At 37.2% G+C, this 27646-nt stretch overlaps 4 protein-coding genes across 7 annotated transcripts; 1 reads left to right on the forward strand and 3 right to left on the reverse strand.

Moving 5' to 3' along the window:
• Positions 1-66: 66 nt before the first annotated feature.
• LOC306885650 (leucine-rich repeat-containing protein 14B-like) lies at positions 67-4499 on the forward strand. 2 transcript variants are annotated; one of them, XM_079442320.1, is made up of 3 exons: positions 67-1122; positions 3104-3382; positions 3461-4499. In XM_079442320.1, the coding sequence occupies exons 1-3, from the start codon at positions 218-220 to the stop codon at positions 3774-3776; spliced, it is 1500 nt and encodes a 499-aa protein (XP_079298446.1). In that variant the 5' UTR covers positions 67-217; the 3' UTR covers positions 3777-4499. The 2 variants fall into 2 exon arrangements, with proteins under 2 accessions (XP_079298446.1, XP_079298445.1); XM_079442319.1 differs by having other exon boundaries at positions 97-1122; positions 3023-3382.
• On the reverse strand, positions 3433-6156 carry LOC306885652 (cytochrome b-c1 complex subunit 7-like). Its single transcript, XM_079442322.1, has 4 exons — positions 6070-6156; positions 5451-5519; positions 5166-5332; positions 3433-4748 (listed from the first exon to the last, which is right to left on the reverse strand). Exons 1-4 carry the CDS (start codon positions 6086-6088, stop codon positions 4671-4673), a joined length of 333 nt encoding a protein of 110 aa, XP_079298448.1. The 5' UTR covers positions 6089-6156; the 3' UTR covers positions 3433-4670.
• Positions 6157-8685: 2529 nt separating this feature from the next.
• On the reverse strand, positions 8686-11056 carry LOC306885424 (transcription termination factor 3, mitochondrial-like). The gene is made up of 8 exons (XM_079441923.1): positions 10975-11056; positions 10497-10755; positions 10260-10412; positions 9999-10188; positions 9742-9889; positions 9513-9584; positions 9249-9410; positions 8686-8977 (listed from the first exon to the last, which is right to left on the reverse strand). The coding sequence occupies exons 2-8, from the start codon at positions 10735-10737 to the stop codon at positions 8783-8785; spliced, it is 1161 nt and encodes a 386-aa protein (XP_079298049.1). The 5' UTR covers positions 10738-10755; positions 10975-11056; the 3' UTR covers positions 8686-8782.
• Positions 11057-11104: 48 nt separating this feature from the next.
• Positions 11105-19097, reverse strand: LOC306885588 (double-strand-break repair protein rad21 homolog A-like). Of its 3 annotated transcripts, XM_079442231.1 has the most exons (15): positions 18969-19059; positions 17364-17551; positions 16273-16402; positions 16094-16193; positions 15892-15998; positions 15535-15744; positions 15321-15446; positions 15112-15243; positions 14178-14219; positions 13837-14060; positions 13427-13580; positions 13150-13295; positions 12893-13057; positions 12516-12599; positions 11105-12408 (listed from the first exon to the last, which is right to left on the reverse strand). In XM_079442231.1, the coding sequence occupies exons 2-15, from the start codon at positions 17505-17507 to the stop codon at positions 12217-12219; spliced, it is 1956 nt and encodes a 651-aa protein (XP_079298357.1). In that variant the 5' UTR covers positions 17508-17551; positions 18969-19059; the 3' UTR covers positions 11105-12216. The 3 variants fall into 3 exon arrangements, with proteins under 3 accessions (XP_079298357.1, XP_079298358.1, XP_079298359.1); XM_079442232.1 differs by lacking the exon at positions 14178-14219 and having other exon boundaries at positions 18969-19097; XM_079442233.1 differs by lacking the exon at positions 14178-14219 and having other exon boundaries at positions 11108-12408; positions 12893-13018; positions 18969-19079.
• Positions 19098-27646: the final 8549 nt, after the last annotated feature.

The raw sequence follows: 27646 nt of genomic DNA on the forward strand, positions 1-27646 counted from the left end.
CTGCCTGTTAGTCATGAGTATGAGACAGCTGCTTCTATAAATAACAAACCCCCTCTCGACTACCTCCCTCCTCATGCTCTCGATCAGCATTCTTCTGTTCTTGGATTGACGCACATGTATATGTTGGTTGAAAGAGAGCAGAAGAAACACTCCATATCTCCTAAAGGCTGACAGCTCTAAGAAGATTCCTTGATCTTGGGAGCTGACAAACACAGCCATGAAGAGCTTGAAGTTCCTAGCAGCCGAGAGCTTCGTTCAAACCGGCCCAAATGCATGTAAGAACCTCCATTGCTTGTCTTACAATCTCTACCCAATCCTCTTCAAAGCCAGCTATCTGTGTGAGGAGGCCACAATGCTCCACGACTTGGTCCAGACGTGGCCTCTGACAGAGCTCAGCTTGCGCAAACTATTAGGCAGGACAGTGGACTGTCCAGACGATCTCACATCCCGCACCTGCAGGCTCTGTCTGGAGGCCATTCTCTCAGGTCTGAGGGACTATGTGATTCAAGCTCCAAGCACGTATGCAAAAATGTTACGTGTGGTGGATCTAATCAGTCTGCAAGACATAGAAAACCAGGTCTGTCCCTGTAGACGGACTCTTGGTCGTTGGGCAAGAACTGAACTACTTACCCGCATGTGCTACGAGAGTATGGTGTCCATGCAGGCCGGCCAAGCAGCACCATCAGCGTTTGATGTGGAGGTAGATGTGCGCTTGGATGCATTTGTTACTGGACGGAACTATGAGGTGGTGGCTCAGGCTCTGTTGCTGCGCAGACACTGCCCATTAAAACTGAACTTCGTATGTCTGCGTGTGGATTCGCTGAGCCTCAGGAACCTCTTTTACCTTCTGAAGCTGGTGGAATCACATGGCCTGCAGAAGCTGGAAGTGGTGCACAATGTACATCTGGAGGCTCCACACATTGAGGTACTGCTCTCTCAGCTGAAGTTCCCAAAGCTGCGCTCGCTCACGTTTCCTGCACAGGCTTTGAATGTACACAGATTGGGTCTGGAGGACGAGGGACTCATGGGAGTTCTGGGTGAGCTGATGAGCAAACTGTCTGAACTGAGAGAGCTCAATCTGGGGTTCTCCACACTTACAGGTCATCTGAGGAAACTGCTGAGGTAAAGACTATAAAACCATAATGTGACCACAGTTGCCATTTAAACTCATACACATTTTTGAAATGTTATACACATTTATGAAATATTAACACAATTTATTAAATTTAAAATAACTTTTCTGTTTTGATTATATGTTACCCTGGATCACAAAAGCAGTCATAAGTAGCATGGGTATATTTGTAGCAATGGTCAACACTACATTGTATGGCTCAAAATGATTGATTTTTCTTTTGTCAAAAATTATTAGGATGTCAAGTAAAGATCAAGTTACATGAAGATATTTTGTAAATTTCCTACCGAAAATGTCAAAACTTAATTTTTGATTAGTAATATGCATTGCTAAGAACTTAATTTGGAAAACGTTAAAGGCGATTTTCTCAATATTTAGATTTTTTTTGCACCCTCAGATTCCAAATTTTCAAACAACAAACATAATGTACCAAGCTAAATAAAATATTAGAAATAGTTATATCTCGACCAAATATTGTCATAACAAACAATCTTATTTATTAAGTATTTATACAAGCTTATTTATTCAGGTTTCAGATGATGTATAAATCTCAATAAAAAAAAAATGTACCCATATGACTGGTTTTGTGGTCCAGGGTCACATATTTTAAAATTTAATTTATTGCTGTGATATGGCAAAGCTGAATTTTTGAACTCCAGTTTTCAGTGTTGCATGATCCTTCAGAAATCATTCTAATATGCTGATTTGGTGCTCAAGATACATTTCTTATTATCATGGTTGAAAACAGTGCTGCTTAATATTTTTCTGGAAACCACGATAGACATTTTTTACTGACCCCAGCCTTTTGGATGGTAGTTACCACAAGGTACCTTTTTAATTTAAATATAAGTTCTGACACCCTTATTTGACGGTTTTACAGTCTAATCAACTGTTTAATATCAAGTCATGTTGTCTAGCATGTTGTTGTTGTTGTTGTTGTTCAGATGGCTCTCTGTTTGTTGTGTTGTGCTTGACTGCAGACAGCTGTCCCATTGCAAACCTGAAGTAGGCCAGGACATGACTCTGGCAACACAATATGTTCTATATTGACTGTAAATAGCAGCACGGGTGTCTTATAACAGTCAAAACAGCACATCTCATAGGTGTATATTAACAGAGTGATTTATGGTATCTTATGGGTCAGATTTTGTTTTGGTACCTGAGACTTCTAATGGATTGTGAACTTTGCTATACATTTCCTGTTGTATCCAATAGATTTGTACTATGTATGCACTACTGTTCAAAATTTTGAGGTCAGTGATTTAATTAATTTATTTTACGAAATAATGCTTCTTTTCAGAAAGGGTGCATTACATTGATAAAAAGTGACAGTAAAGACATTTATAATGAAAGACTTCAAATAAATAAACAAATAAAAAAAAATAAACAGCACGACAGTTTTATCATTGATAATGGAAATATAAAGCAAATGTTTTTTTGAGCAGCAAGTAATTATATTTAGAATGATTCCTGAAGGATCATGTGACAGCTTTTGCCATCACAGAAATAAATTACATTTTAAAAATATTAAAATAGAAAAGAGTTCATTTCAATTTTAATAATATTTTACAATATTACAATTTTACTGTATTTTTGATCAAATAAATGGAGGCTTGGTTAGTATGAGACTTCTAGATGTGGAGTAGAGTTGCAAAAAAGTGTATTGCCCAGTGAATCACTCAATTAATTGAGATCCCAGTGCTGCATTCTATCAAATTTAGTTTACACTGTTTTTGTTATATTAATATACGTGATATTATATAACATTAATGTGTTACCAACATGTTAACAGAGTTTAGTGAAAATTGCACTGTTGCAGTTTTTATGCTTAATCTTGAGATCATTCCTAAACGCTTGTTTTGAGTAACTCTAATCTGTTTGATTTGCCAGTCCACTGAACACGCCACTGCAGTGTATTGAGTTAGCGAACTGCAGTCTTAACACAGTGGACATGGCCTACTTTGCCAACAGCCTGCACAGTGAGCACATAGTAAAGCTGGACCTGAGCGGTCATGAGGTAGCCGACCTCTTCCCCAACACCTTCCGGAAGCTTCTGCATCGCTGTTGTGCCACACTCACTAGTCTGTGTCTGGAGGAGTGTGGACTGGATGATGATAAACTGGATCTGCTCACCCAAGCACTGACACCCTGTCATGGGCTACAGGAATTGAAGATCCTGGGTAATCCACTGAGCACAGCTGCGCTGCGCCTTCTTTTCAGTATGCTGGCTCTGGGTTTTCCTGCATTGAGGTACAGTAAAACCATGTGTTCAGTGATATCTATTTGTTCTATTTTTTCTTGTAATTTGATTGTATTACATTGTCTCAGATATGTTGAGCTGCCTGTCCCTCGTGACTGTTATCCTGAAGGTGTAACCTATCCACTGGATGATAGGATGCTGACAAATTATGACACGGAGAAGTACCAACAAGCCAAGACCGAACTTGTTGGCATCTTAGCGAGGGAGGGAAAAGGACATATAGATGTCTGCACGCCATTACTTGGAGCCTATGATCCTGACATCAATGAGACGAGCAATGAGCTGGGAGTGTCCATGCTGCACTCCTTCAACAGTGTCATAGGAAACTTCATTGACACAGTCAACAGTGTTACCCAAAGGAGAGAGCAAAGAATGATGGAGTGAGAGTGCTAAAAATTCACTTTTGCCATCCCGGGAATAAAATTAATATTTTCAAATAGAAAAGTTATTTTAAATTGAACTTAAATTACTGTCACAGTATTTGATCAAATAAATGCAGCCTTGAGCAATTGAAAATAAAAATCTTACCAAACTTATAGGCGGAAATAATGCAATAATAGATGTGATTAATACTTACTCTATAAAGCATTTAAAATAATTAATGCATAACATATACTTATTCGTAAAGCATTAACACAACTTATACTGAGTATTTCAGTACCAGTATTGGTATCACTGACATGTTCATAAAACTTGAATGCCATTACATATTTACAATACTCTTTATTTCAATACTCTGCATTTTTTCTACATAAATTTAAAGAGCTAGTGACTTTAATAAATCCACAGCACATGTGAAGGAACTAATACATAGGCATGTAATTGTGTAATCTATATTAAGGCGTGCAATAAAGAATTCAAAGTATTTACAGCTGTAAATGCATAACAGGATTTATTTGTGCGATTGTACTTTTGTAACTGGTGAATAGTGAAGACGGTTTAAGGTAAACTGTAGTTATGAAATTTTACTTGTGTCTTGTAAAATATGTTAATCACTTTACATATACTGTATCTTGTGCATTTGTTTTTATTTGTTTTCAAACAAATGGGCTTATCTTTGGAGTCTACTGTAACCCCATTAAACAGTCTTTGAAAGATTCAGTGACTACAAAATTGTCATGACTTTTTTCCATTTAAAGGGGGAAAAAACAGGCACGTGAAGAGTTACGTCAGAAAGGAAATTTTAATAAGTATAGGGACTCACATAATACATTTTCTCTTAAATACAAGACACGAGATATCACACCAAAGAGGTGCTTCAGTCTCTTCACACTCATCCTACTTCTTTGCCCACTCCTCCTTTTCCTTCCTTTCACGAATAACCTCCTCCAGATAGGGCTCAATGTAATGCACATCCTACAAAGAACAATATTAATTGTGAAAAACATTTGAAGCAGAGGTTTAAATAGATGTACATTAACAAACACATACATTTAACATACATTAACTCCAAATGTCTCGTATTTTCCAAACCCAGGTGAATAAAATACAGAAAAATGTGCAAACATGTTTTTCATTCAAGACACTCAGTGTCTGTCCATATTCACTTCTACTATATGAAAAAGAGCAGCATGCATGCTTTTCCTAAAATCTATGTTTGTACTCCAACTGATCACTTAAAATATGAGATTCTCATTACAAAAATATCTGATGTTAAAAAACTGGAACACTGTCTAAAACTCTTTGGGTCATAATAAAAATATATTTATGCACACTACACTGAAAGAAAACGCAGCTGAAATTAAAATACATTCAGCTGACATGCTTTCTCACCTCCTCAAATTTAGTCCACTGATCCTTGGGAAGAACCTGTTGTTTCATTGAAAGATCCAGAGCTCTCTTGAGACGGAACATTCTGTCATTGTAAACTTGTTCTGGGAGTCGACGAACGGCTTCTTTCACATCACTGTCCTCATGGAGGGTATCATCCCGCATCAAGCCTATATGACACAGAAATTGGTACATTTGTAAATTGTTTTCAATGTAAATATCAGTCCATGAAGGTCACAAGTTCTAAACAATGCATTGTCTGCATGGTAAAGAGAAAGCACTGCTTACCAATTTTGTTGAAACCGCATGCATTGTAGTACCACTTCCTGAAGCCCACCAAGAGCCTGCTGGTTGCAGCTGTACAGGGACAGGACATAACATCCAAAATTAGAGATAAGTAACGAGTCAAGTATTCTGAAATGTTAGTGTCACCTTAAAGCAACCTGACTTAAACGTATGCTGTGGTTAACGGATCTGGAACTTAAGTTATGACAGGTGGGAATAGGGTTATTATAGCAGAAAAATCACCGATGAACATATCACAGCTGACATGAGATTCAGTTAACCGCTTGTACTCCCAGTTAACCATCAATGACTGAATCACGGAGCATTTCATTCTTCCTAATGCATCGTTTACAATAATTAGGACATAAATGGACAGTTACGTGGGGATGGAAAGAGAGCATAGTCATATTTTGAGTGGTAACGTTACAGCCCGCTGGCGAATACGGGGACACACAGTAGAGGACATCAGTGATTTACATCACAAAACTAACAACCTCGACAATAAACGTCATTCGAATAGCACAGAAATCATAGAGGTGGTAAAATAACTCTTTAAAATGATGGCAACAAATTCATACGCTCGCAATTTTCCAAAGCGCTCACACAAATAACAACATTTTACCTGGTGCCCTCGACGCCATTTCTGTTCACTGGGAAAGTCGCACAGGATTGTGGGATACGTGACGTCTCGTCCGGTGATTACGCAATCAGCTTTTCTCAGCATGCGTGGGGTCATTGGCTGTCACTTTTTTTTTTTATAGAAAGATTTAGAGTTTTCCATATCCACCCCCCACCCCCACATTCTCACTATTTTATTTAATCTCTCTGTTAAATATTTCTAATAGTGTCCAAAATGGTCTTCAGTCTATGATAAAAATGACATTTTAAACACTTTTGGAATAAAATGCCTAACACTTAAATAAATAATCAGTGATGGGGAGTAAATAGTTACATGTAACGGAATTACGTAATTTAATTACAAAATAAAAATAATTGTAATTAGTTACAGTTACTAAAAAAAAAAAAAAGTGTAATTAAATTACAGTTACTTATGAAAATGTTAAGGATTGCAAAGGGGGTTACATCTGATTTTTTTCACACACACTCCCATATACAGATTTAATAGATTTCTTTCATAAATTGCAGTGACTGCTCTAAAATATGAAACACCAATGTTTCAGAAGTTTATAACATGCTTATCCGATAACTCTTATACGTATTTCCTATATGGGCTTATTTTTTTAAGATTAACTGTCTTTTTTTCTAAGGCATCGTTAGATTGCAGTGTTTCCTGTCATAGCTATGCAAAGATTTGATTTAAAAAAACAGTATCATAGCTAGTTATTTTTCTGATATTATTATGATAGTTATTTTAACCTCAGAATGATCTTAAAGTAAGTCTGATTTTGTGGTGGCTGTGCTTCAAAGGGGACATCGAATGCCCATTTTCCACAAGTTGGTATGATTCTTTAGGGTCTTCTTAAAATGGTCTCAAGTGGTCGTGTAAAACAAAACCCTTTTTACACACTTACACACACTTACTTACACACACGTGTTGGGGGTTTGGTGCCCTGCTCAAGGGTCTCACCTCAGTCATGGTACGGCTCTGCCTGCTTTACATGTTTGAAAATGATTAACAGTTGAAAACATTACAAATTTAGAAAAGTAATCAGTTACATTAATAAAGTAATTGAAAAGTTACACTACTTATTACATTTTAAGTATGGGTAACTTAATCTGTAACCTATTACATTTCCAAAGTAACCTTCCCAACACTTCCCAAACTACAGCTTGATTACGCACAATAAAAATCGGATAATGATTTCTTTTTCTTCACACTTTGCATTTTTAAATGCACGGATAAACGTCACTGACACTCAGTGGCGCCTCCAAGGGGGGGCCACGGCCACCCCTAAAATGACATTGGCCCCCCCAACCAACCAAAAAAATATTGTCTGCCATTGGATTATTGTGCCAGTGCCTCCCTAACATTTTTACTGGCCCCTTTCGGCCACCCCATAAAAAAAAAATCCTGGAGGCGCCACTGCTGACACTACCTGGTTTATACTCGCGTCCGCGCGAGCACGAGCACGCGGCTCAAGTTACAGCCAGAGGAATACTCGGGACTGATTTAATTTAATTTTTTCATTATATTTATTGTGATTAACCTGAGTTTTTGTTCACGTGTTAAAGGCCATTAAATCATTGCACGCAATTACGGAGAATATTACTCCATTAAAATGATCAAGCTTATTTTTATTTATCGTCTATGGGCTGGAAATATTTCTTTATTTAAATCAAAGTTAGCGCATGAAAAATGTGAGCATTATATTTAATACAAGTTTGCCCTAAACCTTTAATTTAATCCGTCTATAGGCTACAGCCTTCAGTCGTAATGTTTAAGCTTTGGCTAATTCTAATGCGTTTTAATGTGATATGTTGTTTGTATAGTTTTCTCGCTGTTCTGTAATAAAATAAGGTGATCAGACTGTGAAGAATTGCCTATACACGTATGGCTCGCTCGCTTCTGTTTAAGTGACATACGCATATCTTGACAACATATTCCTTGGTTTCATAATACATAAATGTTGTAAACTGAGATTGGTGTCTTTAGAAGATGTACAACCAATACATCCCTTCACGTAACAGCATTGAAAGCTCAGCCGATTATAGCTGTACATGTTAAATAAATTTAGTAGCAGAGCGCAAGCGGTTTTTAGTGCTGGAAATCCATTTATCCTTTGCTGAAACTTCCGCATCTTCATGGAAAGCACGGGTCTAGGTTGCTTAGCAAACCATAAGCCATGGGAACGCAAGCATAGCGCGCAAGCTGAACACTTTGAAAAAAGGAGAAAGCGACGCGCCGAGCGTTTTCCTCGCGTTTTTAGGCGCGACATGTGAATGGCCCCTCGACACTATTGGAATCTTCCGCTTTTCGAACGCGAAAGTGTGATAAAGGCTTAAGTTTTTTTTAAGCAATCACAAATCTGAGGGGGCCGGACATGTAAATAAGAGGGCCTAGGCCTATTTTTTTTTTATCTGAGATTAATAACTTAACATTCACAAAAATACACAAAAAAAGATGGGGGGAATCTGAATTTTACAGCTTTTCGCTTAATTCATGTGTGGCAAATTTGGTTTTAGATCTCGACCTGTATAATTTGACTTACACATGTAAACCAAGGGTCATTTTCAACCTCCCATTAAAATGGAGTATATCATCACAGTACAAATGATGAACTGGTACTATAGCTAATTTAACTTTGCAATGTTTATTTGTAAAACTATGTTCATACAACCCAACTATTAAACTTAATTCCATTTATTCTGAACATTTACAACGTTTTCTGAAATCTTTCAAAGTCTTCAAGAGTGGCTAATGCTACTTCTGAGCAGAAGACATCATCAGGCAAGAACACCAAGCGATCCAAGGAGATGTAGTTGGGTTGAGACGGTTGGTACTGAGCCCGGCCTAAGTACTCTAGAAACAAGTGTCGCTCCCGGATGCGAAGGAATTTGGCATTAAGGACCTTTGTGAAAGTCAAAAAAATAAAAATTAGCATGTTGCACAGTACCAAGTGAACTCGCATATTACACTGCATGGAAAATTTAGATTTAACATTTAATACACCAGTTATTGCTCTTATCTGACAGAAGAAAAATACTATGCAAAGGGTCTCAGTTAAATTATACTATCTGTTCATACAATCACAACTCCAAATTTATAAATAAACTCTAAAGTGCATTTGCATTCATAGGGCTTCGAACCAAACCATTTTGAAAGGACTAAATAATATGTACCTGTGGGAACTTTGCAATAAGTGAGTGTGGAACATCCATGGTGTTGTGAACGAAGTCAAATATTTGGGTGAGTTTTCTTTTATTGCCTATTAGAACTTTAGGAACTGTGGTCACAATATGCTGGATTTCATTTCCACGAAATCCAAACTCCAGTTCACAAATCTGAATGAGAGAAATATATGAATTCCTGTCACATTTAATATTACAATAAAAAAAATATAAACATATATAATGAAGAAAAAACAAATCAACAAAGTGGCAGACCTTTAGATTCTCTTTAATTGGCTCTAAACTGCCACACAGTAGTTTTGGTAGGCGAGTCACAACATCTCGGATCTAAAGCAAAAATCATGATAACAACACTAAAGGCCAGTATGAAAATCAGGTAAAAATCACTTCATTATTGGTTTAAACAAACAAAAAATATTTATAAGAATATAAGGAGCGATTCTTTTTTGTTCTATAAAAAAAATGATATGTAATTCCACTTCACCTTCTCAGCACTGAGTCCCAACTGCTTCTGAAAAAATCCAAGCCGGTTGTCGAGCCTCTCAACACTGAAGTTAAGCAGGTATGGAGCTTTGCTCAACATAGCAGCCACAGACTGCTTACTGAACTTCTTTGATTTCAAGTAGGACACCCTTAAAATGAACAGACAAAAGAGATAAGGTAACCTTTATAAGAAAATGTCACATTACTTAAGTTTTACACTACAGTGTATTTTATATATGTATATATTCTCTTTCTGACCTGGCTTCAAGGTTGTCCAGGCTTTCTGTGAAGATGAAGGGGTTCTTGGTGAGCAGTTGGCCCAGTTTAGACTCTTCAACTCCCAGATCTTTGAGGAAGAGTAGTCTGGGTGCAACATCGGCATGGAAATCAAGTCTAACCAGCATGGAACCCACATTGGGTCTCTGTTCTAGTTTCCAGAGGTTGACACCTGGAAAATGACCAAAAGATTAGACAAATATAGAATAATTCAACATAACTTTCTTAAGATATGAGACACACCAAGCTGAACCAGTTTGCTGAGAGTTTCTGATTTATCTACATAAGGTCTGAGTGTGGAAGATTCTGGCGGAAGGGCAGAAGGTACTTGGATCTGGACTGCTTCCTCCTCGCTGATTTCCTGAAGCGGTGAGGGATGCACAGCTGCATCCAAATCTACAGAAAACAAGACAGATGATGAGCATGACAATTCAATCAGGGATTCACAAGCAAGTAGATATAATACAGGCCTTTACTTACCTATTCGATGCACGTCAGAATTGAATGGCACAACTTCTTTCTGCGCAAGATCAATCTTATTATAGACATCTGGCGAAGCAGCTTGGTCGTCCGTGAAGTGTCTCCATGAGAGTGTGTGTCTGGTGCTATGCTGCAGCAGTGTGAGATGTGAGCGCTGATGCAGTGCGCGTGTCGACTGCTGGAGAGCTGCAGATAAAGGCCTCGAGAGCAACAAACTCACACACCGCCGACAAACATGCATGACGACTCACAAGTTTTCCTGGGTGGAATAATATACAACAACAGTGCGTTTTGATGTTAATTCTTATGTGTTATTGTGAAAATACATTATTTTGATTTAGTAACTAATATTCATTCAGTGTCATTATAGCAGTGACATTAATAAATCTTCTATACAAGGCGCATAGATTCAGTTTGTATCACAGCGTTACTATATATCTAGACATGAGCTGACATCTTTTTTTAAATATGAGATTACTTGTTCTCGTTAGAAGCATCCAAAACTGCTGCCAGTTCGCGTGTTGTTTCCAGTCTTCTTCGCTGGTGATGCGCAATGCACTGGGTCTCAGCGCCCCCTAACGCACGGATGAATAATTGCATAATCAATTCAGACGAGGACAAAGGGATTTATTAATTACTTTTTATTACAAAAATTACATAACACGGCTGTATCAAGTCAGGGCTAAAGGCAAATAACGTAATGTGTAAGAACATTGATTTCAGTTGTTTTTATTCCAATACGAATAAAACAAGCAGATTGCGAGGCATTTAAATACTGCACTATAACAGATTGTGTTTAATTATTGTGAAATACAAAACATAGAGTTGTCACAGGTAACATCAAGAAAACCAAAGACCTATGGACTGTTAAAAAGTGCTTGCACAATTACAAAAATCATCTTTACAGCAAATGGCACAACATTATTTTAACAAATGTATATCACAGTATATAACATTTTATGTTATATGCTTGTCTGGCTGACAAGCAAAACTAAAGCTGCTTTTGGGTAAATGTTCACAACACTGAATAGTGTTGTTACAGTAGTAGGTTTTTGAAAAAAAAAAACAAAACAAAAAAACACCATGCTGTAGCCCAATACTTATATATATATTTTGTAAACATACAAACTATGAAATTTCATTTTATTTTATCTTTGGAGCAGCTAAAATGTTACTCTTTTATGTTTAAACAAAGAAAATACTTTCATGAAAGTAAACATGTATGTTGCATGTCAACATGTAATTCAAAGCATGCAAAACAACAGGAACCATTAAATAATGAAACAGATGCATCTGAAAACTTGATTAAAGGGAACAAACTGAAGGCTCGAAGCCTTTGAAAGTGAGCACAACAAGCGAATGGAGTGGCAACAGCTGTGCAATTTCACTTCAATGATCGCAATTAGATTGGTACTTTCCTATGAAAACCTACCACCATTCAGACCATTTGTTTTCTAAGATAAGCATTTCTGTAAGTTTGAGAACAAAACATTATATTTTTAACCTCAACTAGGTCAGAACAGTTCAGAACCATGTAGTTTTTAGTCCAATGTGCATGCTTGTATCAAGAAACTGCTAAAAGAAGCACTTTTTTTTGCATGTGAAACGGAGCGCACATGTAGTATGCATGAAAATGCACATGTACAGAAATACATAACACATTATATACAAACAAAACTATTAAAAACAATAAAATCTGCCAGTGTTGACCATAAAAAGTCTATATAATGTGAAATCGGGGGCCAGGGGTGGCGATGATATCACTGTAGGGCTCGTCCTGCTTGAGCTCCACTGCCTGCTGTTTCTTCAGCACGAGAAAGCTGTAGAACTTAGCAGCTGCTTGTTTCTTGTTGTTGCTTCTGCACAGCTCCAGCAAGCTGATCGATTCTGCTCCGGTCTTAGCAATGACTCTCTGTGGAAAGTAAGAGGAAGCAGTTGAAGGTATTTAGGGATAGAAAACCATTTTATGGTTAACCTGAACAGATCTCATTTATCAAGCTAAGAAGTGTATGTTCAAACCTGTAAACCGTGCAGCATCTGCTGCGTCCTTTTGTTCCACCTTCTCTCCTCCTGATCCTGGTCTCCGCCTTGACCTTCCTCCTCCTTTTAAACACAAATTCAGAATGAACTGAATGGCTCGATCTGACGGGAATCAAGTGCAACCAGTGCTCAGATGGTCACAAGCCTCATATGATAAATTACAATAACTGATCAATTAAAAATCCAAATGCAAATCAAAAACAAACAGGACTAGAACAATTCAAATGTATACACGAAACTGAGCATTTAAAAATGAAGTTGGGCATAAATAGCTGTACTATTATGATGCTTAGTGCTGAAACGTTATTCTAATTTAGCTCCTTGATCCTAATTTGTGGTTGTTAAAGCCTCATCACCTCCTCCTCCTCCTCCTCATCCTTCTTCTCTTTGCTCTTCTCTCCAATCAGGTCGAATTCAGGGATGAGCTGTGAGATGTTGCCCACTTCCTCAGGTGGAAGGTCCACCTGTTGCATGTTCACGTGCTGTGTGGACACAATAGAGGAACGATCATCCTCCAGCATCTGTGAGAAAACAAGTGATAGCACAGAATTAAAAAAGCACAAACAGTGGGGTCCAAAAACCCACACTAAAAATCTGTAATTTAAAATCTCACAGGCAAGGCAGGCTCTGTGTCCTGAGCTTTGCGCTTTTGTCCACGGGGTCCAGATGGAGGAGGCATGACTGATTCATCAAGGGTCGTGCGACTGCCCTCCATGGCTGAAGCCTGCAGAACACTGGGCTCCTCCAGGATGGTCTGGTCTGCAAAAAGCCAAACATGGGCTTTTGTGACAAACTAGTGAACTACTGTTAAAAATCTTAGTGTCCTCAAATATTTATCATGCGCCTTGTGATCTAAATAGTAGTTAGCCATATGAATCAGCCTCTTTTACCAATGATGTCTCGTTGCTGAGACAGGGACTCTTCTCGTGGTACCTCAGGGTTCTCCAGGTCTTTGAGGAACTCATCTAAACTGTCTGCTTCTCCACCCTTTCTTCTCTTCCTCAGTTCATCGGGCACCAGAGGGGTCAGGCAGCGTGTGAACATCTGCACAGAGAGATAGAGCTGGTCTTAGGACAGATGATACTAGAGAAGATTTCTAATAAACTTGCTGTATAAAATTGTGTAGCAATTCAATGGGAAACAACATTGTTTAATGGCAAGACTACAAAAAACTCTCAAAATAAGTTGTTTTATTACATTTCTGTGTATAAATAGGGCCAAATCCAAGGCCACTTATGTATTTTGTTGCACTAAAGCCTGTATTAATGTCTCATAGCTTGTTCCAGAGATCTGTCCTGACCTTGAGCAGTTTGCTGTTCCAGAGGGGCTGAGCTGGCAGGGAGAAGAGCTTCTCCACTCCTCCTGTTTCCTTCCACATCATCAGCTTCTTGGTAGGGGGAGCCAGATCCAGAGTGGTGACAATGTCGGAGTAGTCGCTCAGCTGGGCACGGATGGTCTTACTGTCCAGCTCCTTCACACTATCCACAATCAGCTTCCTCTTTCTTTTTGCTTTGGTTTCCTTCACTAATAATATACATATATAATGTATGGTTTGATGACAAGTTAACTAAACATGTTTTGGTGCACTGGCATAAAGGGAAAGTTCACCTAAAAATGAAAATTCTGTCATCATTTACTCACCCTCAAAACATTTCAAACATGTACTGTATGACTTTCTTTCTTCTGTGGAGCACAAAAGAAAATATTTTGAAGAATGTTGGCAACTAAACAGTTTCAGCTCCCATTGACTTCCATTGTATGGTAAGCATATACAATGGAAGTCAATGGGAATTGAAACTGTTTGGTTATCAATATTCTTTAAAATATTTTCTTTGTTAAGCAGAATAAAGAAATACAGTAGGGTGAATAAATTATATCTTTTTTGGTTGGAAGTTTTTGAATGTAGAACATTTATATATATTTTTATATATATATTTTTTCAGATTTATACTTGTCCTGCCAATTTTTATATCCATCCTGCCTCACCACAGATTATGGATTATGGCACATAAAAAAACAATTAATTGTTTGTTAAGTTTCTTTTGTTAATAAACATGTACATACTTTTATGTATGCCAGAAACAGTTTTATAAACAAAAACAGAATAAAAAAACAAATAAATCTTGCAAAAATAATTTAATAGGATAATGTGCAATAACAGATTGAAATTATATGGCTATTATAACTATAAAATAACTCAATGACAGCTAAACATTAATCAATAATTGTTGGAAAACAATAATCACTTGTTTATCGTTTTAAATATAATTAATCATAATTATAATTGTTTATATAATTAATATTATAATGAATAATTATAAAATATAAAAAATATATATTTAGATATTACTCATATAAAATAATGTGGCACACAATAAATTTTGTTGATATTTGTTTGTCAAAATGTAATTCATGACAGTCAGCTAGATTATTTTATGCTGGTGACATATTTAAAGCATAAATTATCCAATCAGTCACATTAAGGCACAGTTATAATTCAAGTGACAGTTCTGTAAACTGGCAAACCTTAACTGTATAACTGGACTATTGTTACCATTTCTCTGTTCTGGCTGACCTGTAATGTCGATGGGCTCCAAAGCAAAAGCCTCCTCCTCATTATGGACTAGGGTGGTCTGTTCAGTCTGGTCTGTCATGGTGGGCAGCTGCTCCACAGGACCAGAATCAGGACTGTCTGGACCTCCTGCGGCTATTGAACAAAATGCCAAATGTTGAATTATTATGCATAGCACCAAATACATATCACGATGTTATATGCATTCTTACGTGAAAGGTTGTCAAAATCATCATCATCATCTCCACCGTGGTCTTGGGGCATCATCACACCCTCAGCGATGGCTGGAGGGTCATCAAAAATACCACCTCCATCCTCGTTACTGAGCAGCTTGTCCACTGTAGGAACAGGAAGTACCCAGCTCAGTCTCAAGATGCTTGTAAATGCAGCTTTAACTAATAAGGTGCTTGCGGATGCCACTCTTACCCAGCATGCCTCCCTCTGTGCTCTCCATAGGGTTGTCTCCAAAGTCATCTTTGTATTGGTCATACTCTAGGTTATTGGACTTGTCAGCAATCTGTCCGCTACTTGACTCTGACTCCAGTAGCAGGTTAGACGCAGACGCTCCATGGATGATGTCCACTTCAAATGCACCTTCCTCTCGCATCATCTCTCGGTCATCCATCCCGAAATCAGCTGTCGAGAAAAACGTGTTGGGTATAAACTATCTACTGTATGAGGACAATGCGATGTGTGTACATCGATCAATTTAAACAATAAAAAGACATAAAAACACAAGACCAAAAATGTTAAAAACATAAAGAGGATGTTTATATGCCATACCAAAGTCATTCTCCTGTAGCAGATTGAGGTTTCCTACTTCTTCTCGCATTGTGATCTCCTCCACACGCGACTGATTCAGGGTGAACTGTTGAGCAACGTCAATGTCGCTGCAATCCACAACGCAACGAAGGGTCAACACTGACTGCATGCAAGTCTAACTACATTTATACTTTGATATCTTCAAGTTGAAATCTGAACATACTCCAGGTCTGGAAGAGGCTGATCGAAGTCGTGAAATTCTTCGGGTAATGTGATGGCGTTGTAGGCAGCTTCACGGTTCTCCTCAGGCAGGTCGACCACACCTGTGTCAAACAGTCCACAATATATTATCTCTTGCAGTACAACAGGGCCAATTTCTTATGTTGTCCAGCCACAACTTACCTGGGCGAAAAGCCATTTTAATCTTAATAAAAGCCTCATTGCAGTCTGCCAGCAGGTACTTGGCTTTTCTGTGGTAGATCCTCACTACGCCAAGCAGTAAGTGACCAGATGTACGGAGAGCCATTTTTACCTATCAAATTAAGCAAATATTGTAAATAAATATAGGCTGCTATAGAGCTGCTCAATCATGATGTCAATTTGAAAGCCATCCCAGAAGGAATTTCCAATGTGATTTTTGATTTATGAGTAAAACAAGGTCTGTGACCATCATTGAAGAGATTTTAATGATTTGTTTTAAACACAATTTAACAAATATTCAGTTTATAATCAGATTGATGTGTCAGGTGGAAAGAAAAGCCTTTGTGTAAACACTTCAATCCATCTGATTGAGCTTGATCTGAATAACATTTTGATTTGATTGACCAGGGTTATTAAACTAAAATCATATATTTTTCCCCCATTTTTTTGAATAAATAAACTTTGAAATGAATTAAAATATATGTACTATATGTGCTTTTGTTGTACTATAACAACTAATTAGAAATGAATAAAAAGAATATAGACATATTTATATAATAAAAAATGAATAAAACGTATAGACATATTCAAAAATGACAAAACACAACAAAATTACCAAAACTTTAATTACAATTAAGATGAAAGCATAAAATACAAAAATTTAAACTAAAATAAAATATATATAAGTATAAAACTATCTCAATATTACCAAAATAGCACTAGTGTAGAACCACAGAAAAAAATTAAGCATGCCAATGCCTAAATCAGACTATTTTCTCAATTGGATTATAAAATGTAAACAAATATGTGAATCGGATTGCAATGTTCAGGGTTCATATAAACATACAAACAATAATTTGTGGACGTAAACACCACTAGTCAAACCTCAAACTTGAAATCTAGGGTTTTTGGACAACAAAATGAACAGCACTATTACTCTAAAGAGGTCGGCAAAGCATTTTAAGCTCTGTCATGGCATTTAAAAACAATAAAAAACAAAACAAAAATGGAATCCACAAGAAACATGGACAAAAATAAACCTGAACAGCATGATTTCAAGAGAATCTATTAACCTTTGGAGAGATGATGCTCTCTACACTGCTCTCCAGATTGCACTCAAACACGTGTGCTTTGGTCAGCTTCTTATCCCAGTGGGCCGCCAACCAGATTTTGGCCAGCGGCCCACGTTTGCTGAGGACGAAGTGGGCGTAGAACATCGTCCCTGCACCTTCTCACACTGAGGTGGTGGGAGACGCTGAACCTGCAGAATGAATGAAATGGCAATAGTGTTAGGCACAATTATTTGTTATTTTTAATTAATAAACAGTTATTATTATTTTTTTCTTTATGTCACACCACTTTTCTCTATACCAACTCAATATGCTGAAAAACCTTTGAAATGCTCTTGAAATGTGTCAATACTGTGGGTCTGTAGTGGTATCAAAACCCTGCTGTTTTTTTGAGTTTGAGGCAGGACTGTGTCAGTCCGACCAAACAATAAAAGACAGTTCAGGAATTTCATTACAAAAACAAAATTCTTTAATTTTTATGCAGGTAATAGTGTCACTCAGGTCTTTTAAATGATTTATTTCACAGAAATCTAAAAACACCACTCAATACCTGAAATTTTGTAATAACAACATTCAGTTTCTAAGGGTGTTCATTGTAATTTCATGTATCCATGTTTAGTTTGTTGCAATACCTTCAAATAAAGTAATTCTAGAACTTACTGTAGTTTGCATTTACATTACTATGCATTTAGACATAAAACAATGGTGTTTATTAAATCGGTTTCGTGTGTTATGGATTAAACAGTTTAAGTAAAAAAAGATTCGACTTAAGGAACAATTCATTCGTGAACTTGACGGACATGGCTAGTTGTTATTTAAGTATCTTCTTGCATTGTTGGGTGTTTATCGGAAATGTTTAGGAATATCATCAGATTAGATTAAAAACATAATTTTAGCAATTCTATTTGGTGAAATAAATGATAGCTTGCCACAACATTTTAAGAATTTACTAGTAATATGTTAGATGTACTGCTTGAATGTTTTATGCAAAAACTGTACTAAGGTGAAAATTCGCACACTAACTTATAGATTTTTAAAATTATATATTTTTTTAAATTAAAATAATTATCTAGATGTAACGTTTTCCAAAATATCCCCTCAGTACATATAACGTTGATATGTGTATGACTGGCGGGGCCTGTGTGATGCGCACACTTGACTAATGCACTGTGACCATACAGAGTCAGCGCACCCCTGCACTTTTATTATTCAGCTCGTAATGGTGTTATTAGAATATGATAATGTAATGACTGTTAATAATGTAACAGAAAGGACATACGTTTTGGAAGGCTGTAGCTAAAAGAAAAGCTAACGGTCTGTTGTCGCGAGATCAACATCTGCCTGGAATTTGTACTGCGGCGCGCACCATGTGCGGATTTTCCTCGTGCTTTGCATGCGCAAAGACACCGAGCGCATTCTCCACATAAATCATCTTAGCGCTAATTAAGACATTTTAAGTAATAACGTAAAGAAGTAATGTTACACAGCGTCTGTCATTTGCTGCTGGTGTAGAGAGGGAGAATGGAATTTTCAAGCAAGTTGCATGACGAAATCGAATGGTTATGATTCCAATGCATTTTTATTTATGTCTTCGCCGAAAGTACTTACGCGGAACGGTCCTATCGTAGCTTTCCGTATTTAGCAACCGTATCTAGGGTACCTTTCTCACCCTCCTCCCATTGTACAGTTTCACTAAAACAAACAAAATGGCGACGCCCCCCTCCCGCCGTGAGCTTCATTTAAAACGAGCTGGATGTTAATGAGGGAAACTGATGCTCATACTGTACGCATGACAGAAATAGGCAGTTTGTGTAAAAGAAAAATTGAAAGAATGAAAACAAAATGCAGTTTTGATGATTACAAATATGTATTTCCAGTTTTCTTCCCAACTATGAATATAGTTTTGGTTAAGCTACACAATTATTAGGCTAGTTGAGACAAACGCTCAGGCAAACATTAAAATAGCAACTCTTCCAGAGAACGCTCTGCCTTACTAAATATAGCCCATTTTAATGTTAATAATAGTGATAATGAGAATGCTGATTGAGACTATCTTGAAACTGACATCTGGATTAAAACAACGTAAATAGTGGGCTATGAAATATATATAAAGTAACTACCGAAACTATTTAAGTTGATGAATAACCCTAATTTACAGTGGAGCTGTCAGGATCAGGGAATCTTACAATTCTCCGTCTCTTGGACAAAGGCAAATTACACTGCCACGGAAAGCCGTAGATGTCAGAGTCTTCTTCAAGTGTTTTTAATGTATTTATCAAACTACAAGGTTAGTTGAATTTAATGTCCAGAAAATCCCATTTCGTAGCCACCAGATGGTGCTCACACTCCATCCGTAGCCTACAGTTTAATGCTGCCTCAGACTAACTGCTGGATGGATGAATTAAGCACTGAATAAACAAGCTTAATGCATCTTGCTATCTGCTGTAGATCTTGAGGAGTTTTATAGTTTTACTCGAACAAAACTTAATATCAAGACATTAAAGCATTTCTACAGGCTTAAGAAAATTAACCACAGTTTTATTGTAGTAAAAGTGTAGTAGCCTAAGCATGTTTTTTTTTTTTTTTGCATATTTATTACCATTTGTGTGACCACAGTTTTACTACAAATACCATGGTTAAACTATGGTAAGTGTAGCAAAACCACAGTAATTTGTGGTTGCATGGTTTAGTAACCATGTTTTTTTGGTTTAATTTGTAATAAAACCATGGTTAATTTTCGTAAGGGTATTAAAAACAACAACAACACATGCCATTTGTCACTGTAATAAATGTGAACAACCACATAAATTTTACTTCACTTGGCTGTTTTTCACCACAGTTTTTGTGTCAATTAGGTTAAACAATAAAGAACCAGGATACAGTGTTCCACCATTAATGCCAAACTGTGTTGGACTCAAATAGATTTGATTAAATTTATGTTATTGTGTAAAGGTACAGGATGGCAAGGAATTAATGGTTTATTTACTGGCAGCAGAACAGTCTCCCTTTGAAAAAATTGCAGCCTGTTATGTTCATTTAGAAATCAACTTTAACTGTGTCAAGAAATTAAACTGTCAGACCTCTGTCGTGTGTGTCATGTGTTCCCGCCTCATGTTTCCATATTTGGTTTGTTTCCTGTCCTTGTTTAGTGTGATTATTAGTTAATTCTGTTCCAGCTGTGTTTGTGTAATAATCCTGTGTATTTATAGTCCTGCCTGTTCAGTTTCGTGTCATCTGGTCTACTCGTTACTCCCTGGTGTTCCTGTCTGTGTCAACCCTGCCCTGATTTCATTAAAGACTGTTATTTTGAGTTACATCCTCGTCTGCGTGTTCCTCGTTCATCCCTGCTGTGTGCACCGTGACAGAAACCTGCTTGGCAATATACTATTTTATAGTATTTATTTGAGAACAAACCTGCAAGTGTAGTATAACATTTGGATGGAGGTTTATAGGAGGACAAAAAATTTTTGTCAGTTGTTTATATAAGTTTTTTTTTTTGGCAAGATACCGTCTTGCTGTAACTTTGTTTTGGAATATAAAATAATAATTGTGTTGCAAACCTAAACTTGACCTAATTTTTTTTATATCCTTTCAGATGTAGAGATATGGAAATGCATGGATTATTTGCATTCATCTAGACAAATTAACTATCAAATAATTTGAAATTATGCAATGTATGTTTAATGTATTTATATAGCAAACACATATAAACACTCTTAAAAATAAAGGTGCTTCAAAAGGTTCTTTAAGCGATGCCATAGGACAGTGCTTCCCGAACCTGTGGAGGCCCCCCTGCAAGAACTAAATTGGGTGTGTCTGATTAGGGAGACATACAAAATATGCAGGGCAGGGTGTCCTCCAGGACAGGTTTGGGAAGCACTGCCATAGAAGAACCGTTTTTGGTTCCACAAAGAACCATTAAGTCAAAGGTTCTTTAAAGAAGCATCTCTTCCTTACCTTTTTATAATCTGAAGAACCTTCTTTCACCACAAAGAACCTTTTGTGAAACAGAAAGGTTCTTCAGATGTTAAAGGTTCTTTATGGAACCATTTAGACAATGGCATCGTGAAGCACCTTTATTTAGAGTTGTTTTTCAGTGTTAAACATTTAACTCAATATGCGGTGTATTTCCCACAATTCTCTAATGCTGTTTTCAGTTGGGAATAGGAAATTGTTAGTGCGGTAGCTATGGTAAGTTTCAATCGTTTTTTTGTGATAGAAAATATAACAATAGTCTTTAAGTATATTTATGAATCTACATGAATTTACATATTTTTGTGTCTGCGGTTTCTCAGCCAGTTGCATATTGGCACGTGGATTGGTTTTTAAATATCAAATTGTATGTAGGCTATATATTATAATCCTTAAAATATGTATTATTGCTATATTAGCTGAGAATATTTTGCACATGGGCTGCAAATGCGAAAGATCCTTAGTTAGTCATCAAGGTTGAAGGTTCATAATTAAAGACGGTGTTTTTGTTTGGCGAATCAGTAACGTATTTACAATTAATACAGTTTTAATCGGGGTTTCCCGCCCTCTAGACTCGCCTACTTCCGAGGCGCGCACATTTTGAAAATGCGTCCTTTACACAGAAATCGTGCTTAAAGTTACAATATTTCAACTTAATCGAATTGTTTTTCTTTTTCTGTTCTGTAATGGTCCTTTAAACTAAATCGTTTGGAATGAACGGCAGCTTCTGCATCAAACCATAGGCAAACAAAAGCTGTAACTCTATTTGTTTTTCGCTCTTCATTAACAATGCTCTTCAAAATCGTATATGGAGGAAAGAAGTTGATTAAAATTGACGACGCTAATTACACCAGTTTAATGAAAGAAGGTAAGTTCTTAATTTATACACTTAGTTTAAAGCTGTTATCTTTGCTGTATTTTAAGTTTTAAAGTTATATCACTTGCTGAATCTCTTATCTCGTTTCAATTAAAGTTAAGAGTAAATTTTCCAACGAAGACAAGAATCTGATATTACAAGATGACACCGGTATGGAGGTGGATGAGCCTCGTTTTGATGAAGCTTTTGAGACAAAACAGGTCATTTGTTAAAATTCCTAATTTACTAGATTAATTGTTTTACAGTTATTCGCATTGTTTTATTATCATCAGGGCATTACTGCACTTTAAAAAAATCTAGGTGGACCTGCGAGTTTGAAAGAACACGGGAAACTCACAGACTGCACGCAACGACACTTAGTCAATATTGTAGTTGCTTACATAACCGACAAAGAAGGGTAAGGCAAAATTTTATCTTCATAATTGATAACATTTTTGTAATCAGACCACTTATAGTGATAAAGTTGTTTTAACTTCTCACATATGCTCTTTTTAAAGCCGTGTCCCTTCCAAAGAAACAAAAACTCGCTGTGCCTTGGGAATTGTAACACTATTTCCATCACTCAAAGATCCATACTCAAAAACTGGATATGCAAGTGTTGAAACCTTTTCACATTGTGCCAAAGTACCTAATAGAAGCTTTAAAAATGAAGTGTGAAAGCATATTTCAGGTTCTCAGCAACCATGTCATAAATCTATTGTTGCTATAAGTATTATATTTGGGCATGCACCGAAATTTTGTCCACCGAACATAGTATTTTTGATATCAAAGTACTGTGAGGGCGATTCGAAAGCACAAGGAGCCACCTGTTCTCTATAGCTCTCACGGATGTCATACAACAATCGGTCTGTGCAGCACAAACAGCCAAATCCTGGATATTTTAGGCAATATACTGTACAACTGGCCAGGACGTGTCCCATAAAAATGGCACGTATGTCAATCAATCACCTTTTGAATCTGTGCGCTTGAACAGACACATACAGTATTCTAGTTAGATCTTTTCATTGTCCTAAGTGAACGTAAATACTTGTATATTGGATTTGTGCATTAGGTGTTAAAGTGACAGTAGCACTTTTAAAATAAGACCATTTTTAAAAAGCAGTTTTGGTTTTTGTCCAGGAGCATCCAGAAGTTTTCTGTAGGACCAGATTTTCATTTCGGTGCATCCCTAATTCTGTGCTTTTATTAATCTGTATCAATGTATATTTGTTCATTGATGCCTTGTATCCATGAGACATCCATCAAGTCTCAAGGCAGGAGACACTTGTTCTTCAGCAAGCGGAAAGGAAAGTGACCTTGAGCAACAATGGAAGAGAAACTTCTCTCTCTCTCCTTCACCAAGTCTCTGCCCATCCTTCATGATCAGTCGTTTTGTTTAACTGTCTTTTAGCTGCCCTTTTGCAGGTCATGTCCTCCACCGGGGCTGGATGGGCCTGTCATTGTCACAGCTGAGGTTTGAGCGCAGTGTGCTTAATCAGGCCTCTAAGAATCTCATTAGCGCACGGATGCGGGCAGATGCAGACGAATGACAGAAACACAGCGAAGACATCTGCACTCGCTCTCTTGAGTAACCATGAGTGCATTTGCAATCTGAATCTGCAGCCAGTGGGAAATGAGAACGACAGTATGGGATCTGCGCAGGAATGGTGATCGCAAGGCATGCCAGAGATGGAAACTCATGACTGAGTGCTTTCCTCTACACAGCAGAGCAAGGGGAAGGCATTAAAGGGGCAGTTCACCCCGCAAAATTAAAATGACTCATGTTCCCAACCCAACATTCAGTCTTCTGTGGAAAATGAAAGGAGTAAATATAAAGACGGTGCTGGTCTTGCTTTCTTCAGAGAAAGATTTTTAGAAAAATAATCCATCTCTGAGTCTATGTAAAGGGATAGTTCTCCCAAAACTTAAAATTCCATCATCATATACTCACCCTCAAGTTGTTCCTCAAACCTGCATGAATTTCTTTCTGCTGCTTGAACACTAGAATGGTGGTAACCAAACAGTTGATGGTCCCTGTCAACTTCTGTAGTATTTCTTTCCACACTGGAAGTCAGTGGGGACCAGAAATTGTCTGTAACCCATATTCTTCAAAATATTTTCCTTTATGTTTAACAGAAGAAAGAATATCATACATGTTTGGAACAACTTGAGGGCGAGTAAAGGATGACAGAAATTTCATGTTTGAGCAAACCAACCCTTATTGCAAGCACTAAAAAGTAAAAAAAAAATAGTATTTTCTTACACACACACACACACACACACACACACACACACACACACACACACACACACACGACTGGGGTTGTATGTTGTGTTCACTTTGTGTGGCTTTTGAAGCATCACATTATAGGTCACTATATTTACTTGCATTATATGGACTCCCAGAGATGGATTGTTTATTTATTAAAATCTTTAATTTTCATTTTTGTATGGTGGCCGTTGCAACGCGCTGCAACTTCAGAAAACACATGCAAATAGACAAAACACCAGCAAATCAAGAAAACATCTTCATCATTTTGACAACACATGCGCTGCAAATGAGAAACGCTGCAAATGCTCACAACACATGCAAATTGAGAAACGCTGCAAATGCTCACAACACATGCAAATTGAGAAACGCTGCAAATCCTCACAACACATGCAAATTGAGAAACGCTGCAAATGCTCACAACACATGCAAATTGAGAAACGCTGCAAATGCTCACAACACATGCAAATTGAGAAACGCTGCAAATGCTCACAACACATGCAAATTAAGAAAAGCTGCAAATCCTCACAAAAACGTGCTGCATGGACCACAATGGAAATGTTTCAAGGGGACCCAAAAAAAGTGACGGACCAGCTGGGATTTGCTTATTGTGCAGTGGCTATTGGTTGAGTTGTTGGTGAACTGAAAGGTGAGTGTTTTTTTGTTGTTGTTGTTTATTTTAACACCCTGATTGCATGATTTCTTTGTCTTTTGGATATTATTAGATTAATAATGACAAATAACACGACTAACGTTATTATGTAAGATGGCTAACTTATCCTCAACTAAATATAATTTCAAGGTTAATGAAAATAAATTTGCAATGCTTCATTAATTGTTAAAACCAGGTCAAAATAAAAATGTCAGTAAGAATAATATTTAAAAATTTATTCAGGCTCTTTTAGTAGGCTAATGAAAGAAAGGACATTTGCATGTGTTGTGAGGATTTGCAGTGTTTCTTAATTTGCATGTGTTGTGAGGATTTGCAGCGTTTCTCAATTTGCATGTGTTGTGAGGATTTGCAGCGTTTCTCAATTTGCATGTGTTGTGAGGATTTGCAGCGTTTCTCAATTTGCATGTGTTGTGAGCATTTGCAGCGTTTCTCAATTTGCATGTGTTGTGAGCATTTGCAGCGTTTCTCAATTTGCATGTGTTGTGAGAATTTGCAGCGTTTCTCAATTTGCATGTGTTGTGAGGATTTGCAGCGTTTCTCAATTTGCATGTGTTGTGAGCATTTGCAGCATTTCTCAATTTGCATGTGTTGTGAGCATTTGCAGCGTTTCTCAATTTGCATGTGTTGTGAGCATTTGCAGCGTTTATTAATTTGCATGTGTTGTGAGCATTTGCAGCGCATGTGTTGTCAAAATGATGAAGATGTTTTCTTGATTTGCTGGTGTTTTGTCTATTTGCATGTGTTTTCTGAAGTTGCAGCGCGTTGAGCTCTCTCGGCCACCGTATTTTTGAGAAGAGTATCCCTTTAAGAACTCAAAAGCTCTGTAAAAGTATCTTGCTCACATGATTTGTGCACTACATAAGGCTTCTCAAGTCATACTAGCTTTGTGTGAACAGACCCATATCAAAATCTTTTGATTTAGACCTTAGTCAAGGTAGCGAATATTTACATTTGTAAATGAATGAAAACGAGGCTGTGAGGGATAGAAGTGCCGTACCTTCAATAGATTGTATTGTTGTTTAACACCATTGTACAGAACCGATTGTTCAGCTAAAAAATTACTTTCAGTAGACAAAACTCTATAAAGAAAATTACATGATCTAGGACCTCTATACAGTGCATGCTACTGCAAAGCCTGTAAGTCCCTTACAGCCTCATTTCCATCCATGTTAAATTCAATATATATCCTGATTACGGTCTATTCACTGATAACAGGTACTGAGTCAGTGCAAAGAATCAGCCCAATTAGGCTATTTGTGAAAAAATCCTTCAGGGCTGAGTTTCCAGCATCATAAGCAAAAGTGGTCTCTACTGTATACGATCGACAATCACAGGCTCCCAGTGCTTTTGGGAAATGCAGCCCAGACTGGTTTTGTGGCCAGGTCAAGTAATTCTTTTAAAATATCTGATTCAAAAGAACAATTGGGTACAGGAATCTGCTATTTGCAACTGCTTCTGTCACGAACAGGTCAAGGAAAAATGTGCTCTCCAGTATATGTGATAGAAAGGGTGAATGAAACGTGATTTACGGCTAAAGTAAATAAGAGCTGGAGCCTGTCTTGGTTATCACACTCACTCCTGCTCTTTGTACTCTAAGCTCTCTCTCTCTGCCTGTGATTCTGTTATCCCCTTCAGTGTCCAGCTTTAAAGTGGTATGCTAGGAGCACTATAAACCACTGCTGTGTCATCTCCCAGTTTACCGTGGCAAAGGAGAACTTTTACCAGTAACCTTGATCTCACTATTGGCGTGAAATGATGCAGAAAGAGAAAAATTGCTGGTTCGTCTCAAAGAGAATTTACGCTTGAAGCTGTTGTGATATAAACGTGTCCGTGGTGAGATGAAAGGGTGGACATGAACCTTAGCTCTACTGTGACAGAAGTATAAGCATTACACTACAGGATTATACTACTGCATCTTCGTATTCCGAAGTGGCTTTCTGTTTGGCTGGAGATTAAAATATTGCAAGTTTTACACTGGAGGGTTAAATTGGGGTTTTGGAGGTGGGGGAGCACTAAAACCTGGTGGTGGTGATGATGGTTGTCAGCGCTCTTTTTTTGGTCATACTGTTTGAATTTTGCTGAAAATACCCTTTAAATTTATTAATCCAATATTTCTTTAATTCATATTCATTATTGTTACTCACTTTGACCATAATGTCTTACATTTTAGTCAACAATGAATATTTTGGTTGATGAGAAAATGCACAATTAAACCAAACGTTTTTTTTCGTCTTAATTTACACAAAAATTAAAACCAAAATAACATTTGAAAACAATTTTTTTTTAACCCTCAGGTGTGTTTTAATGGACGTTGAGCTGCTTTATAGCTGAGTCAACTTTTTCAGTTTTGATATATAATATTATTATTTTTTTGTCAACAGTATGTTGTTATGATAGTATGTTGTTATAATAATAAAAACTTTAGCTCTGAAAGCAGTATGATAATTATGCAATTCATTGTCTCACTCCCTCAGTGGCACCTCAGCAGTGTTCCACCTTATTTGAATTCTTGTCAT

The sequence above is a fragment of the Barbus barbus genome, assembly GCF_936440315.1.
Source record: "Barbus barbus genome assembly, chromosome: 19".
Taxonomy (NCBI): Eukaryota; Metazoa; Chordata; class Actinopteri; order Cypriniformes; family Cyprinidae; genus Barbus; species Barbus barbus.

Bases quoted from the DNA above. Each gene is read 5' to 3' on its own strand.
- LOC306885650 (XM_079442319.1), top strand. From the start codon at position 218: ATGAAGAGCTTGAAGTTCCTAGCAGCCGAGAGCTTCGTTCAAACCGGC. The intron at 1,123-3,022 runs GTAAAGACTATA...TTGATTTGCCAG, and splicing joins CATCTGAGGAAACTGCTGAG to TCCACTGAACACGCCACTGC. The intron at 3,383-3,460 runs GTACAGTAAAAC...ACATTGTCTCAG, and splicing joins CTGGGTTTTCCTGCATTGAG to ATATGTTGAGCTGCCTGTCC.
- LOC306885652 (XM_079442322.1), bottom strand. The intron at 5,333-5,450 runs GTAAGCAGTGCT...TGTGTCATATAG, and splicing joins ATGCGGTTTCAACAAAATTG to GCTTGATGCGGGATGATACC. The intron at 4,749-5,165 runs GTGAGAAAGCAT...TGTTCTTTGTAG, and splicing joins AGTGGACTAAATTTGAGGAG to GATGTGCATTACATTGAGCC.
- LOC306885424 (XM_079441923.1), bottom strand. From the start codon at position 10,737: ATGCATGTTTGTCGGCGGTGTGTGAGTTTGTTGCTCTCGAGGCCTTTA. The intron at 10,413-10,496 runs GTAAGTAAAGGC...TGTTTTCTGTAG, and splicing joins TTCTGACGTGCATCGAATAG to ATTTGGATGCAGCTGTGCAT. The intron at 9,411-9,512 runs GTCTGCCACTTT...TCTCTCATTCAG, and splicing joins CAATTAAAGAGAATCTAAAG to ATTTGTGAACTGGAGTTTGG.
- LOC306885588 (XM_079442231.1), bottom strand. From the start codon at position 17,507: ATGTTCTACGCCCACTTCGTCCTCAGCAAACGTGGGCCGCTGGCCAAA. The intron at 15,447-15,534 runs GTAAGAGTGGCA...CTGTTCCTACAG, and splicing joins CACAGAGGGAGGCATGCTGG to TGGACAAGCTGCTCAGTAAC. The intron at 14,220-15,111 runs GTCAGCCAGAAC...TGTGCTCCACAG, and splicing joins GGAGCCCATCGACATTACAG to AAGAAAGAAAGTCATACAGT.